Source organism: Salmo salar, chromosome ssa29 (assembly GCF_905237065.1).
Source record: "Salmo salar chromosome ssa29, Ssal_v3.1, whole genome shotgun sequence".
Classification (NCBI taxonomy): Eukaryota; Metazoa; Chordata; class Actinopteri; order Salmoniformes; family Salmonidae; genus Salmo; species Salmo salar.
The window spans coordinates 10,638,191-10,652,672 of NC_059470.1; the positions used below are offsets into that span (position 1 = coordinate 10,638,191).

Here is a 14,482-nt window from a genome sequence, read left to right on the forward strand (position 1 = left end):
CTTTAGTAGCACGTTTTAAAAAATATATATATAGTAAATGGGCAAATGCAAAAGTGTTGCTACAGCTCCAGGGCTGTGGTAAACTGTATTTTATTGTATACTGGTGTTGATGCACGAACCGGTTTGGATTTTTACTTTACCGTATTTCAATGTTTGGTTTGTTAAATGGAATATAAATGGAATAACTGAGTGATGAAACTCGAAAAAAATGATGGCAATCCTCCTTTTTTACCGCCAGTATGAGACTTAACAGTTGAGAACTGCTAATTTGCTAGCAAGAGTTTTGGGTGCAGTGTTGCCAACTCCTCAGTAAGGAAAGTAGCTATTGGCTGTCCTAAAGTCACTAGAAGTCGCTAAATGATGTCATCACCTACTTTGCATAATTGGCCATGTGCATGTAATTGTGATGGACGCTGTAGGAGAGAGGAATAACGTCGTGGGAGAGACAAAAAGTGAGTAAAAAACACCCTAAATATGTTTAGAACTACAAATGAACTTTCTTCTGTTGATTGTTGGGGTTTTTATGTCACAATTCCAACCATCCTCCTTTATCTAGGCTTGGGACCGGCCAAAGTGACCCTAAAGAGTTCCTTCGTTTTTTTTAATTTTTTTTATTTTTTTTAATTTTTTTCTTAATTTGGTTTGGTTTTTAACCTTAACCTTTAACCACTTAGGAGCCTACAGCAAGTCACAGTAAAACATGAACACCATAACTTTTTTTAATAATATATATATATATATACAATCTACATTAACAATCTAAATGGACAATAGAAAAAACTGTCAATGGCAATGTGAGAAAATTATGGTAACTAGTCTGGCCCTAATTCAGGTAAATTATTATTATTTTTTAATGTAAGCCAGGGCGGAATCAGCCAGCGGCGGCTTCCCACATCGCGATTCATTTGCAGTCTGGACACGGAGGGGTGAATATCTCCTGCTCTGACTGCAGCTGGGAGGGACTGCTGCGCGAGGACTGGGCCGCCTGTGAGTGCTTTGGGATGGGGGTGGGGCCCGGGTGGGGCCCACGGCAGCACCCGCTGCTTGTTGAGAAGAGTAAAAACGATACGTGCTTTCACGTCAGTCTCCAATAACACCAGAAAAAGTCGCTAGATTTGTCGCTAGTCGCTTTTTTGAAAATGTGTCGCTAGAGGAGTCTGAATAGTCGCTAAAAATAGTGACAAAGTCGCTAAGTTGGCAACACTGTTTGGGTGCGCACACATACTTTTTTTTGTCATGAATCTGGCTTGTGACCCAGTGTTGGTGCCAAAAGCACCCTAGAAATCGGCACAATGCCACTTATGGCGAAAGTAAGAACTGCCATTGAATCCATTAAAAATACATGTTCATAAACCACGTTTCCATCCCAAAAACAATGTGCGAGTAAAGTCATACCAGTGTAAAAAGAACAACATTTGTTTGCTCGACATGGTAGGATGTGTAAAATTAATAATGCTTGCAATGGCGGTGGAAACGCCTTTTATGAGCAAATGTTGATATAATAACCATCATATGGAATTAACTTGAAGTCAAGCGATGATATGGTGCGTGGTCCTTCCAACCATGCAGTTTATTAGGCTACAGATGAAATAAGTTATGATGGGTGGTGAAAGTGCACAGTGATGAGCTTGATGCTCCGTTCCAATAAATATTGAGGGTCTTATTCTGGTGACATGATGATCGATGCTTTATTGCCGTTTGACAAATAGAAATATTCTCGCTCTTGTCCATAATAATAATGTAGACCAACCTACCCACACAGCCTACCAGCACTGTACCTACCCACACAGCCTACCAGCACTGTATCTGCAAGCTGTTGGCTAGAGCGCATATGTCAAGACCAGAGTAGGCACATTATAAATGTAACGCAACAGTTTTTGTGGTACCGTGTGGAAATGATAACAAATGAGTGAAGGAAATGCAGAATCATTTTTGGTTGAAGTTTGATTGAACAGTATAGAACAATCAGCAGAGATAAAGCCATATTAAAACCACTTAGAATGCATTAGTTTCCACCCTAGAGTCATGCACTACTTATTAAGCATATTTAGAACTATTATTCAAAAACATAAAATACCTTCAATAATTAGAAAAATATTGTGATGTGATATTTCGGCCATATCGCCCAACCCTGTACAGCTCTCAAAAGCATTGCTGCCCTGAATTTAGCTGGTGCTATCGATAAAGCTCAGTGGGAGTTTAAGTAGAACAATTACTTTCAGGAGGACAATGCCATGATGACTCATGCGTTTCCATGTAAATTCATAAAGAGATGACAAAGGCTTAAGAGGGTGTGAACGACAATGAATGGGCGCAACGGAAGAAAGAGCTCTCTAGAAACTGAAAATCTTTCTAGGGCATTTTTTCTACTTTTGACGTTTGTCAAATTTCAAAGAAGCATAACTTTCCCATGTTTCCTCCAACTGCAGTGTATGATATACCATTTTGAAGCTCTGAGTCTGTACAAATCTTGAACATGCCCACAAACAGCCTCAATTAAATCGGGGCATGGACTCAACAAGGTGTCGAAAGCGTTCCACAGGGATGATGGCCCATGTTGACTCTAATGCTTTCCACAGTTGTGTCAAGTTGGCTGGATGTCCTTTGGGTGGTGGACCATTCTTGATACAGACGGGAAACTGTTAAGCGTGAAAAACCCAGCAGCGTTGCAGTTCTTGACACACTGAAACTGGTGCGCCTGGCACCTACTGCCGTACCCCCCAGTTCATGGGCACTTAAACCTTTTGTCTTGCCCATTCATCCTCTGAATGGCACACACACACAATCCATGTCTCAATTGTCTCAAGGCTTCAAAATCCTTCTTTAACCTGTCTCCTCCCCTTCATATACAAAGGCTGCAGTCCAAACACTTATCAGACACACCCTCTCCCCTCTCCCCTCACGCTTCGAACACACCGACATCATGCATTTTGGTACAGCAGAATTACATTTGTTTCCAATGAAACCCTGCGTTTGCCTTGCAGCATTGCAGTTGCAGTGCGTTCGGTGTGCTGCGTACATTGGATTTATCGAACGTATGCGTCAAACTGTATGTGTAGACGGCTTGACAGAAATGGTAGCAGAAGGTGAATGTTGAACTCTTGTCGCATACATATCCAGATGATGCTGCGTACTATTTTGCTCAGTAACGGTGTCAGTGTGTTCGAAGCGTCAGCCCTCAAATTAAGTGGACACTTCTGATGACGTATCATGACGTCTGCCGAGTATACACTTGCAGGGGAAGGGGCGAAGGAGGAAGGAATTAATTTTATTAAATAGACCGCCCTTTTGCCCGGAACTTCGTCACTCGTCCCAGTGATTGTGTTTTCATCCACCAGTAGCTTGTGGGTGCTTTATATGCGCCACAGTCAATTAGAATTGCATGTCTACTTATATTAACAATATCATTATGAATATACGCCTACTGTATGATAACGTTAGCCAGGCTAGCTGGAACTTCTGAAGAAGGAAAATGTTTTATTTCTACAATTTTCAAAAACCAAACAAAAACATAATTACTTTTACGAGACGTGTTTGTGCATTAATAGCACAATTTCTAACTTATTTACATTTGTTTTTACTTACACTATGTTGACTCCATTTTGCCTGACTTTTCTTAGCGGATGTACAATCATCGCAAATTGAATTATGGGGTGTTTCAGGCCCTGAAGTGAACATAATTGTACACTCACAAACTCCATTAAAAACAAGGGCTGAGGGGCTTACGTTGCAATCTTCCCTTGCTTGGCTAATCATTTGGACCGATGACAAATACGGCCGCAGGGATTCCACCAAGGGCATAATGCGAGGGTAAGTGGACGAAGGTGTGTCTTTTATGAGTTTGAAATGCAGCCTACTGATTTGAAGTGGATTTAACAGGTGACATCAATAAGGGATCATAGCTTTCACCTGGATTCACCTGGTCAGTCTATGTTATGGAAAGAGCGGGTGTTCCTAATGTTTTGTACGCTCGGTGTATTGACATATATTAATGCATGGCTCTAGGTTACAGAGTGTGCCTGTCATACAGAAATAGCATTTGATATGTCCACTGAGCAGGGCTGGAGCCACTCTCTCTTCTGCTCCTTAATACCACACATGTGGAGGACCTCCATGCTTCCCATCTCTACAAAGGCAAACAACCATAGACCTAGGAAGTATCCAATGACACAATCACATCACAAAAATATTTTGCAACTGGTAACATAACAGCAAACAGAAAATGTTGTAACTCATCATAACAGAGTAATTACATTCATATGAAACATGATTACCAGTATGGTGTATTAGACCTGCCCGTACGAGCAGCGCGAGCTTCCTTTTTTTTTTGCGCGAGTGAAGTGAGTTCGGAAAAACGGAAAGTATACATCTTAGAAGTAGTTTTCACATACAAACTTTATATGTCCGAACTCAAAATCAAATACGCATCACACAAATAAAAGGGACGTTGTTGTAGAACGTTTACGTTGATCGGCGATGTTCTGCATTGTGTCTATGTAAACAGGGTTATTAGGGAAATCATTCTTCTTGCAGAATGTTGAGAATGAACCATTTTCCTTCGTGACTCAATTAGAGAGAAATAGGGTGCGTCAAATGGCACTATGTAGGGAATGTGACACGGTCATAGTCATTCAATGACGTCAGAAGGGATGGTAGTGGGCCTTGTGTTCTTGCAAACACAGATGTTGTTTTCATACGTCTTAATTGGTGGGTTGGGACACAAAATTAGTCCCTTTTTTTATTTTCAATTTTGCGTCACTTCTGATATTGTAAGTAGAAATTGTGCACGAATATGACACGTTAAAAGCCTGTTATATTAAAGGAAGTCGTTTTTCATATTGACCACATTCGAAATTCAATAAAATCGATTTTTTTATATGAAAAAAGACTTGCTAAAGTGCTACAATTCAGCATTTTGACATGTCCCTCTGTGGCTTCTAGGAAGATTTTATCCCACTTAACCCCAACATTTCTCCTTTGTTGCTTTGCCTCATTTCTGAATTGTGTTATTAATTCCATGAGATTAGTGACTCATTTTAAAGTTACAAAAAAACCTGTTCCTCATTTTAAGGTCACGCCAGTTACATAATCGCAAAATGATAGTGTAAAAGCAGGTGAGCTGGTTTTTCTCTTTTTGGCAATTTTCTGGTGTTTTGTGGTGGAAAACTGAGTGGGTCAAATCAAATGTATTTATATAGCCCTACTTACATCAGCTGATATCTTAAAGTGCTGTACAGAAACAACTCCCTAGAAAGGCCAAAACCTAGGAAGAAACCTAGAGAGAATCCAGGCTATGAGGGGTGGCCAGTCCTCTTCTGGCTGTGCCGGGTGGAGATTATAACAGAACATGGTCAAGATGTTCAAATGGTCATAAATGACCAGCATGGTCAAATAATAATAATCACAGTAGTTGTCAAGGGTGCAACAGGTCAGCACCTCAGGAGTAAATGTCAGTTGGCTTTTCATAGCCGATCATTTAGAGTATCTCTACCACTCCTGCTGTCTCTACAGAGTTGAAAACAGCAGGTCTGGGACAGGTAGCACGTCCGGTGAATAGGTCAGGGTTCCATAGCCGCAGGCAGAACAGTTGAAACTGGAGCAGCAGCACGGCCAGGTGGACTGGGGACAGCAAGGAGTCATCATGCCAGGTAGTCCTGAGGCATGGTCCTAGGGCTCAGGTCCTCTGAGAGAGAGAGAGAGAGAGAGAGAATACTTAAATTCACACAGGACACCGGATAAGACAGGAGAAATACTCCAGATATAACAGACTGACCCTAGCCCCCTGACCCATAAACTACTGCAGCATAAATACTGGAGGCTGAGACAGGAGGGGTCAGGAGACACTGTGGCCCCATACGATGATATCCCCGGACAGGGCCAAACAGGCAGGATATAACCCCACCCACTTTGCCAAAGCACAGCCCCCACACCACTAGAGGGATATCTTCAACCAGCAATTTACCATCCTGAGACAAGACCGAGTATATCCCACAAAGATCTCCGCCACGGCACAACCCAAGAGGGGGCGCCAACCCAGACAGGAAGACCACGTCAGTGACTCAACCCACTCAAGTGACGCATAACACGTCAACCCTGTTACCCATACATAAACAGCCTAGCAATGTTTTAACAATTTAAATTGCATTCAATTGCCCCTCCCTGTTGCACACAGCAAGCTTCCAATATAACAATAACATGGCGTGTACCCTTCAGAGGGACCAAGACCATTACATCATCCACGGCAGGAAGTGGTGGCGAGCAGTGGTGCGTAAACCTACATGTTTATTTCACTAACTTACTCCATCTTGTTTTTAATTATGTTTTGATTTATAACTCCAGCAGGAGACTGGAAAAGCGGGAAAGCCTATCAATTCACTTATACCAAAATAGACCATTAACACGCTTAAATGAGTCACTAATGAGAAGGGGGGGAAAAGTATAATTAAATGTCTCCCAGCTTGAAGCGCTCGCTCTCTCTTTTTCCCTCTCTCGATCTCTCTCTCTCTCTCTCTCTCTCTCTCTCTCTACGTTGCATGGGTGGAAAAATCTGAAAGGCCTATAAAGTAAACTGTGACTCATTTCAACAATGCTCTAAGAGCCTGAGAGCAACTACTACCCAAAGCAGGGCTTATTTTCATCGATCTACCCAAACAGACTTGAGTTAAATCAGAGTGGGAACACCCTCTGAGCCCACATGAGTCATAGAACAGGCAAACACTGTATTTCCACTAATTACCTAATGTTGTATTCAGTTTCATTTTGAATTGGATAACATGAGATTTACGGGCTGTCGCGGTCATGACTTTTTGTCACCTGGGGATTGTCATCCAAATAACTGCCTGTTTTTTTTTTTTTGTACCTCCAGCTTCCACGCATAGCCTACAACCCACTGATGCGGACCTTTGGAACATCCTCAAGTCTAATAAATCTATCTAATATAGCCTACACCATCACAATAAATCCATTATTTATATGAAGAGAATGTAGCCTATTTCAGAAGAACAGAATAGCATATTCTGAGTCGTCCTTATGTTAGGCCATGACTGGGTTTATAAGAACACACGTTTCACTAGGCTCTGTGGGCTATGGGCTCTCTAACTGTGTTCCAGGGGTCTTGGGCCTAAACGGCTACGTTTGGAGTTATTTGTCAGAACATATAGGTCTGAGAGCTAGGCTACATAAAGCATGTGACTATGAAAGAAATGATGCACTGTTTCTTGCCTTAGACTGCACACGCTGGGCATCATTCACAAGTGATAATATTCTCACCCATCAGACTATTCTCAATGTAATCTTGTCTACATATACTTGGGCCATTATAATGTCATCCGTATGCACTTGAATAGCGAATGGAGGACGTTTTCCCCGCCGTTCATTTCAGCCACTCCTAATGTAAAGCGAAAGAACGTGCCTAATTTTAGGAAAGTTGAGAAATAAATATAGTAGGCCTAGCCTATAGAAGGCTGAAGGGATCTTCCTCTTTTTGATAGTCCTTCAAAACTCTGTTTTCTCACGCAATTGCATAGCATAGCCTATAGAAATGTAGCGCAACTAAGGTTTATGGAAACACTTTCATTCCATGGATTAACTATCTATGAGGAGCTGGCCCTCGCTGCGCAACAATTTGATTTTCGATAGCATTTGCATTGATGTCAGCGTGATTAAAGGGACAATAGAGCGCTGAGCGCCGGTGATTAGCGACTGGCCGATAGCAAGTTTGGTAACCTACTAATGACCGTCAGAGCTCAGTTTTGGAGAAGCCTAATTACTGTGACTCAACGGTCATGTGGGCTCCCGAGTGGCGCAGCGGTCTAAGGCACTGTATCTCAGTGCCTGTATGTCACTGTATCTCGAGGCGTCACTGTAGACACCCTGGTTCGATTCCAGGCTGGATCACAACCGGCCGTGATTGGGAGGCCCATAGGGTGGCGCAGAATTGAACAGCGTCGTCCGGATTTGGCCGGAATAGAATAACTAATCATTTGTTCTTAACTCACTTACCTAGTTAAATAAAAAATATGGAATTTGACTGCGGTCACTCCAGACTGTCCGACTGCGGTAATACATTCACCCTAATAGCCATACGTTAAACGTCTGTGGGTTGCAGTTGTCATTGTGGTGTGACAACAGAGAAACCACCATCAAATTGCTGGTTCACTATAGTGGGGGAAAAAACGAACCTGTTGTAAAATAAATGTCATTTATTTTTGGAGTTCCTTTTTCCCTGTCACCATAACTTTTGTTGTGTTTGTGTATGCATGCCGGTAGATGTTGCTAGCAGACGTTCTCAGTCACTGTCCGATCTAGGACATTCCAGATGTTCCTTGTGTTACAAAATGTGGTTTGAGGCCTTTTTCATAACAACATTTCTACATGGCATCGAACATTGGCCTGTTGTATTCAGTATCGGCACGGAATTTATCCTTAACAAGACTGTCTAAACCTAGCGCATGTTCTCTTTCAGTAATTAAATCTGAGTTTAATATTTATGGTCCTATGTGGCTCCTTTTCATAGAGCACATCGTCTGCATCGTGGGTTCAATTCCTGCTGGGGCCACCCATATGTAAATGAATGCATGCACTACTGTTAAGTCGCTTTAGATAAAGGGTCTGCTAAATGACATTTTATATTATTGTGTTGTCAGACATATCTGTGATTCATCAGTACATTCTGTGCATTTTATCGCACAACCATGCCTTGTTTTCCGGTTGCTTCTAATGCCAGAAACAATATAGTCTCCCCAAGTGATCTATTTAGTCATTCATATCTGGTGTGTATCAGACTGTGAAACACCAGTGCGTCCCAAATGGCAGTGCATTCCAAAATGGCGCCGTAGTCCCTATATAGTGCACTACTTTTGACCAGAGCCCCTATTGGCCCTACTGAATTATATTATATCGGGAATAAGGTGCCATTTGGAATACAAGCACTATGGGATGATGCCTCTTATGGTATGTTGAGTTTCATCAACACTTATCACGCTCACAAGTCGACAACATCAAATTGACTGTGTGTGTAAGGGGTTTCTATATCCAAGGATGGAAGGGTAGTGGTCTGAATGTATAACAATGACATAATTATTCTGGAAACTAGTGGTTTTGGTTTTCCAGCTTTATGGGATTTCCAGCTTTAATCAGAGGAGGAATATTATGTAATTAGTCATTTTGGGCTCCCAATTGGCGGTCTAAGGCACTGCATCTCAGTGCTAGAAGCGTCACTACAGACCCTGGTTCGATTCCAGGCTGTATCACAACTGGCCGTGATTGGGAGTCGCATAGGGCGGTGCACAATTAGCCCAGTGTCGTCCAGGTTGGGGTTTGGCCGGGGTAGGCCATCATTGTAAATAAGAATTTGTTCTTAACTGATTTGCCTAGTTAAATAAAGGTAAAATAAAATAAATAAAAAATTGGTGATTAAGAGATGCCAATCGCTTACCAAGAGTGTAATTTCTGTATTGGAATATAAGTGCGTATACTTTACACAACATGGAGATTGCCTTGCATTTGGTAGATATTCAAATAATCTATTATAGCTGCTAATTTCTTGGTATTATACAAGAATGAGGAAATTCATTTAACTAAGTAAACGAAGTGTGAGGTGCTGTCTGGTACTTGTGAGTCATTAAAGTGATAATGCCCGAGAAGCCAGTGTTTGGAGGAATATTGGCACGGCTGTTGTCGTCGAGGGCTGGAAAACCGTGCCAATATATCATCCAAACACCGGCTTCGAGGGTATTATCACGTTTATACCGGATACCAACATATTAAAATAATGATTGACATATTTTCATTAAAAACGTTATTTTTATGAATTTATTCATACTATTTCATCCTTCCACAAGATATAGTCCCGACACAAATCTAGGTTTGCTACCCAAGCCGGCTGGTCGTTCGTTCTATTGGTTCGATTGCCAGAGACTAGACCCAGTTGTTCAGTCTTTTTGTTATGTAATTGTCGATCGTTCTAAATGTTCCATTGCCATACTGCCTGGAAACGTTCTTATCCCTTGCTAGCTAGCCAACTACGGCTAATTTATAGTCACGTCAAAAAAGTGCAGACAGAATAACATTAAAGTAGCTGCATTTGTTTAAGCTGTTTTCTCGTGACATGTATTTGGATACATCCATAACAATGAACTAATGAGGCGAGTGTTCACCTGGCGTAGAAAATGTGCTCTCTCGTCAGGACACTGTTGTTCAGTGGAGCTATCCAACAACACAGCTAACACAGTCACTTCAAACTGAAGCTGGAAAGACTGCAAACTAGCTGAGCTTCATTTTGTTTTACCTTTTTTCAATTGACTTTTTTTGTTTGTTGCATATATCCATAAAAATTATGCCAGCTGATTCATGACTGGTTGAGAAACTGTTGAGAATTAAATGTTAGTTTAAAAGAAATGTGAGATATTGTCTAGATGCCTTTTATAGTGGAGATCAAGGGTATAAATTGCTGTGCTGATGAGCACTAGCGGTTCTGGGGGGGGGTGAAATAATTTTTGCATAACACATTTTTGCTATCCTTCTTTTTTTACATCCATCATTAGACAGTGGAAACGCGGAACATGGTCTTTTGCCTGCTAATGCCTGCAATGCAGTGAAGAAATGACGATATGACAACAATAATGTCTAATGTAACTGGCCCCTCTAACAGTACAACTGGCCCCAGCTTGGCCCCCCCAGTTGAAATGGTCTAGAACCACCACTGCTGATGAGAGTGGATTGCACAGTCAGATGGAACGGAGTAAATAGGCATTTTAACGTCATAGATTTAGCCGGTAACTTGTGGAATAGACACCTGCTGGAATGCGCGTTTAACCAATCAGCATTCAGGATTAGACCCAAGTCATGTGTAGAAGTGGCAGTTGGCACATATTTACTTGGTTTAGGCATATCATTTACAATCACATGATGACACTCATACCCTGCCAGTACATGACTATATGAGTCATAGGCTTTAGACGCTGTGGTTGCCAATGATATGATTCTGGGAAGTGGAAGTCCAAATTTGTTTAGCAAGGAGATTTTCTTTAGTAACTACTTTCCTCATTACTGTATTGTTAGTGTTGTTCCTGAGAAGTACAGATAACTGCCAAAATAAAGCAAACACAATAATGTGTCTTAATAGGGTGTTGGGCCACCATGAGCCAGAACAGCTTCAATGCACATTGGCATACAGTGCGTTCAGAAAGTATTCACACCCCTTGACTTTTTAAACATTTTGCTGTGGTACAGCCGGAATTAAAAATGTATTTAATTGAGATTTTGTGCCACTGATCTACACACAATACTCCACAATGTCAAAGTAGAAATGTTTACAAATATTAGTAAAATGTAAAGCTATAATGTCTTGAGCAGTGGAGGCTCCTCAGAGGAGGAAGGGGAGGACCATCCTCCTCAGTGAATTTCATAAAAATAAAAATAGTGAAACATTAAAGTGGTCCTTTTTAGATAAAACTACATAAATATATTCTCGTCACCAAATAATTGATTAAAACACACTGTTTTGCAATAAAGGTCTACAGTAGCCTAAACCACACTGGTGTTGCACCATGGTGTAGCCGGAGGACAGCTAGTTTGCATCCTCTGTGTACATTGACTTCAATACAAAACCTGGGAGGATCATGGTTTTCACCTCCTTTCAATTTACACAGTAATTATGACAACTTCCGGAGGACATCCTCCAACCTATCAGAGCTCTTGTAGCATGAACTGACATGTTTTCCACCCAATCGATCAGAGAATTAATCTGGCACTGAAAGCATAAGCTACAGATAGCTATCACTGCAGTGTATAAACTGTGGTGAGTAGTTGACTCAAAGAGATAGAAAGACAATAGTTGAATACTTTTGAACAAATTCATTTCTTTAAAAATGAAGAAGCAAGAGGGAGAGAGAGAAGTAGCTATATTTAGTCTAATTTTTTTACTTTCACTTAGCTAGCAAATGCAGCTAGCAAGTTTATCCTACTCAAAACACCTGGCTCAAGCAGAGAGGGATGCTTTGTTAGCTAGCTAGCTATGGCTATCCAACACTGGAACTCTTCCAAGTCAAGGTAAGCTTTTGGTTTATTCATTTATTGCCACTGGGGCCCGGTGTAACTGCTAAACTGCTTGCTGAATGTATTCTGTACTGCATGATTGTAGTGGGTTTACTAAGGCGTTAGTTATAGTAGCTATGTTGACTATGACGTTAGCTAATATGCTGACAAGAATGTAGGCCAGGGATCATCATCTAGATTCAGCCGCGGGACAATTATTTATTGTGTTGATGGTCGGGGGGCCGGAACATGATTACAAATAATTTGTACACTGCCTTTTCACCTCAAGAATCCCAAATACAGTTGAAGTTGGAAGTTTACATACACTTATGTTGGAGTCATTAAAACTACTTTTTCTCCACTAATTTCTTGTTAACAAACTATAGTTTTAGCAAGTCGGTTAGGACATCTACTTTGTGCATGACACAAGTAATTTTTCCAACAATTGTTTACAGACAGATTATTTCACTTATAATTCACTGTACCACAATTCCAGTGGATCAAAAGTTTACATACACTAAGTTGACTGTGCCTTTAAACACATTGGAATATTCCATGAAAATGATGTCATGGATTTAGAAGCTTCTGATATGCTTATTGACATAATGTGAGTACCTGTGAATATATTTTAAGGCCTACCTTCAAACTCAAGTGCCTCATTGCTTGACATCATGGGAAAATCAAAAGAAATCAGCCAAGACCTCAGAAAAACAATTGTAGACCTCCACAAGTCTGGTTCATCCTTGGGAGCAAATTCCAAACGTGTGAAGGTACCACATTCATCTGTAGAAACATATTACGCAAGTACAAACACCATGGGACCACGCAGCCGTCATACCACTCAGGAAGGAGACGCGTTCTGTCTCCTAGAGATGAACGTACTTTGGTGTGAAAAATGCAAATCAATCCCATAACAGCAGCAAAGGACCATGTGAAGATGCTGGAGGAAACAGGTACAAAAGTATCTATATCCACAGTAAAACGAGTCCTATATCGACATAACCTGAAAGGCCGCTCAGCAAGGAAGAAGCCACTGCTCCAAAACCGCCGTAAAAAAGCCAGACTACGGTTTGCAACTGCACATGGGGACAAAGATTGTACTTTTTGGAGAAATGTCCTCTGGTCTGATGAAACCATAATAGAACTGTTTGGCCATAATGACCATTGTTATGTTTGGAGGAAAAAGGGGTAGGCTTGCAAGCCGAAGAACACCATCCCAACCGTGAAGCACAGGGGTGGCAGCATCATGTTGTGGAGGTGCTTTGCTGCAGGAGGAACTGGTACACTTCACAAAATAGATGGCATCATGAGGGAGGAAAATTTGTGGATATATTGAAGCAACATCTCAAGACATCAGTCAGGAAGTTAAAGCTTGGTTGCAAATGGGTCTTCCAAATGGACAATGACCCCAAGCATACTTCCAAAGTTGTGGCAAAATGGCTTAAGGACAACAAAGTCAAGGTATTGGAGTGGCTATCACAAAGCCCTGACCTCAATCCTATAGAAAATTTGTGGGCAGAACTGAAAAAGCGTGTGCGAGCAAGGAGGCCTACAAACCTGACTCAGTTAAGGGAGAATGGGCCAAAATTCACCCAACTTATTGTGGGAAGCTTGTGGAAGGCTATCCGAAACGTTTGACCCAAGTTAACCAACTTAAAGGCAATGCTACCAAATACTAATTGAGTGTATGTTAACTTCTGACCCACTGGGAATGTGATGAAAGAAATAAAAGCTGAAATAAATCATTCTCTCTACTATTATTCTGACATTTCACATTCTTAAAATAAAGCGGTGAACCTAACTGACCTAAGACAGGGGATTTTTACGAGGATTAAATGTCAGGAATTGTGAAAAACTGAGTTTAAATGTATTTGGCTAAGGTGTATGTAAACTTCCGACTTCAACTGTAGATATAATATTTCACCAAAACATAACATTGCTTAAATTTCTATACAATCACGTGTTTTCGTGGGAATACTTGGGAACAGATTTCCAAAATTAAAATCACTTGGAGTTGATTTTCATTTTGTTTTTACAGTCTTTTATGACCAACAATGAAAATTCTCAGAACTTGGGGGGACAAATAAAACTACCGGCAGGCCAAATTCAGCCCGCATGCTGCCATATGGGAAACCGTGATGTAGGCTGTGCGTAGCGGTTAGTGGTTATGATATGAAGGTTTGGCTTAGAAAGGTTTTTTCACCTGGTCACAGACAGATGTGTGTTGTGCACTGAAGTCCACAAGCGAAGGGAAAAGGTGAGAGGAGGAGAGCGCATAAATGCAAGAAGGAATTACACAACAAGCAAAATGTTCATGCAGTTTATATGTGGCTGCTATGAAAGTGAACTGTGTGCGTGTAATCAGGGGTGTATTCATTCTGCCGATTCTGTTGAAAAAAAAGGTTTCTTAAATGGAAGCAAACGGAACAAAACGGGGATAAACATA

At 41.1% G+C, this 14,482-nt stretch overlaps 1 protein-coding gene across 3 annotated transcripts in view; it reads left to right on the forward strand.

The window, feature by feature from the left end:
* acad11 (acyl-CoA dehydrogenase family, member 11) overlaps positions 1–14,482 on the forward strand; it is a 42,993-nt gene that overhangs the window by 7,648 nt on the left and 20,863 nt on the right. Inside the window, exon 4 of one of the 3 annotated variants that reach the window (XM_014180720.2) lies at positions 6,866–10,215. The exons of the other annotated variants lie outside the window; for them this stretch is intronic. Coding sequence (XP_014036195.1) covers positions 6,866–6,878 — 13 coding nt within the window. The 3' untranslated portion in view covers positions 6,879–10,215. Of the gene's footprint in view, positions 1–6,865; positions 10,216–14,482 lie in introns of those variants that run through there. 3 annotated transcript variants of the gene reach the window in all.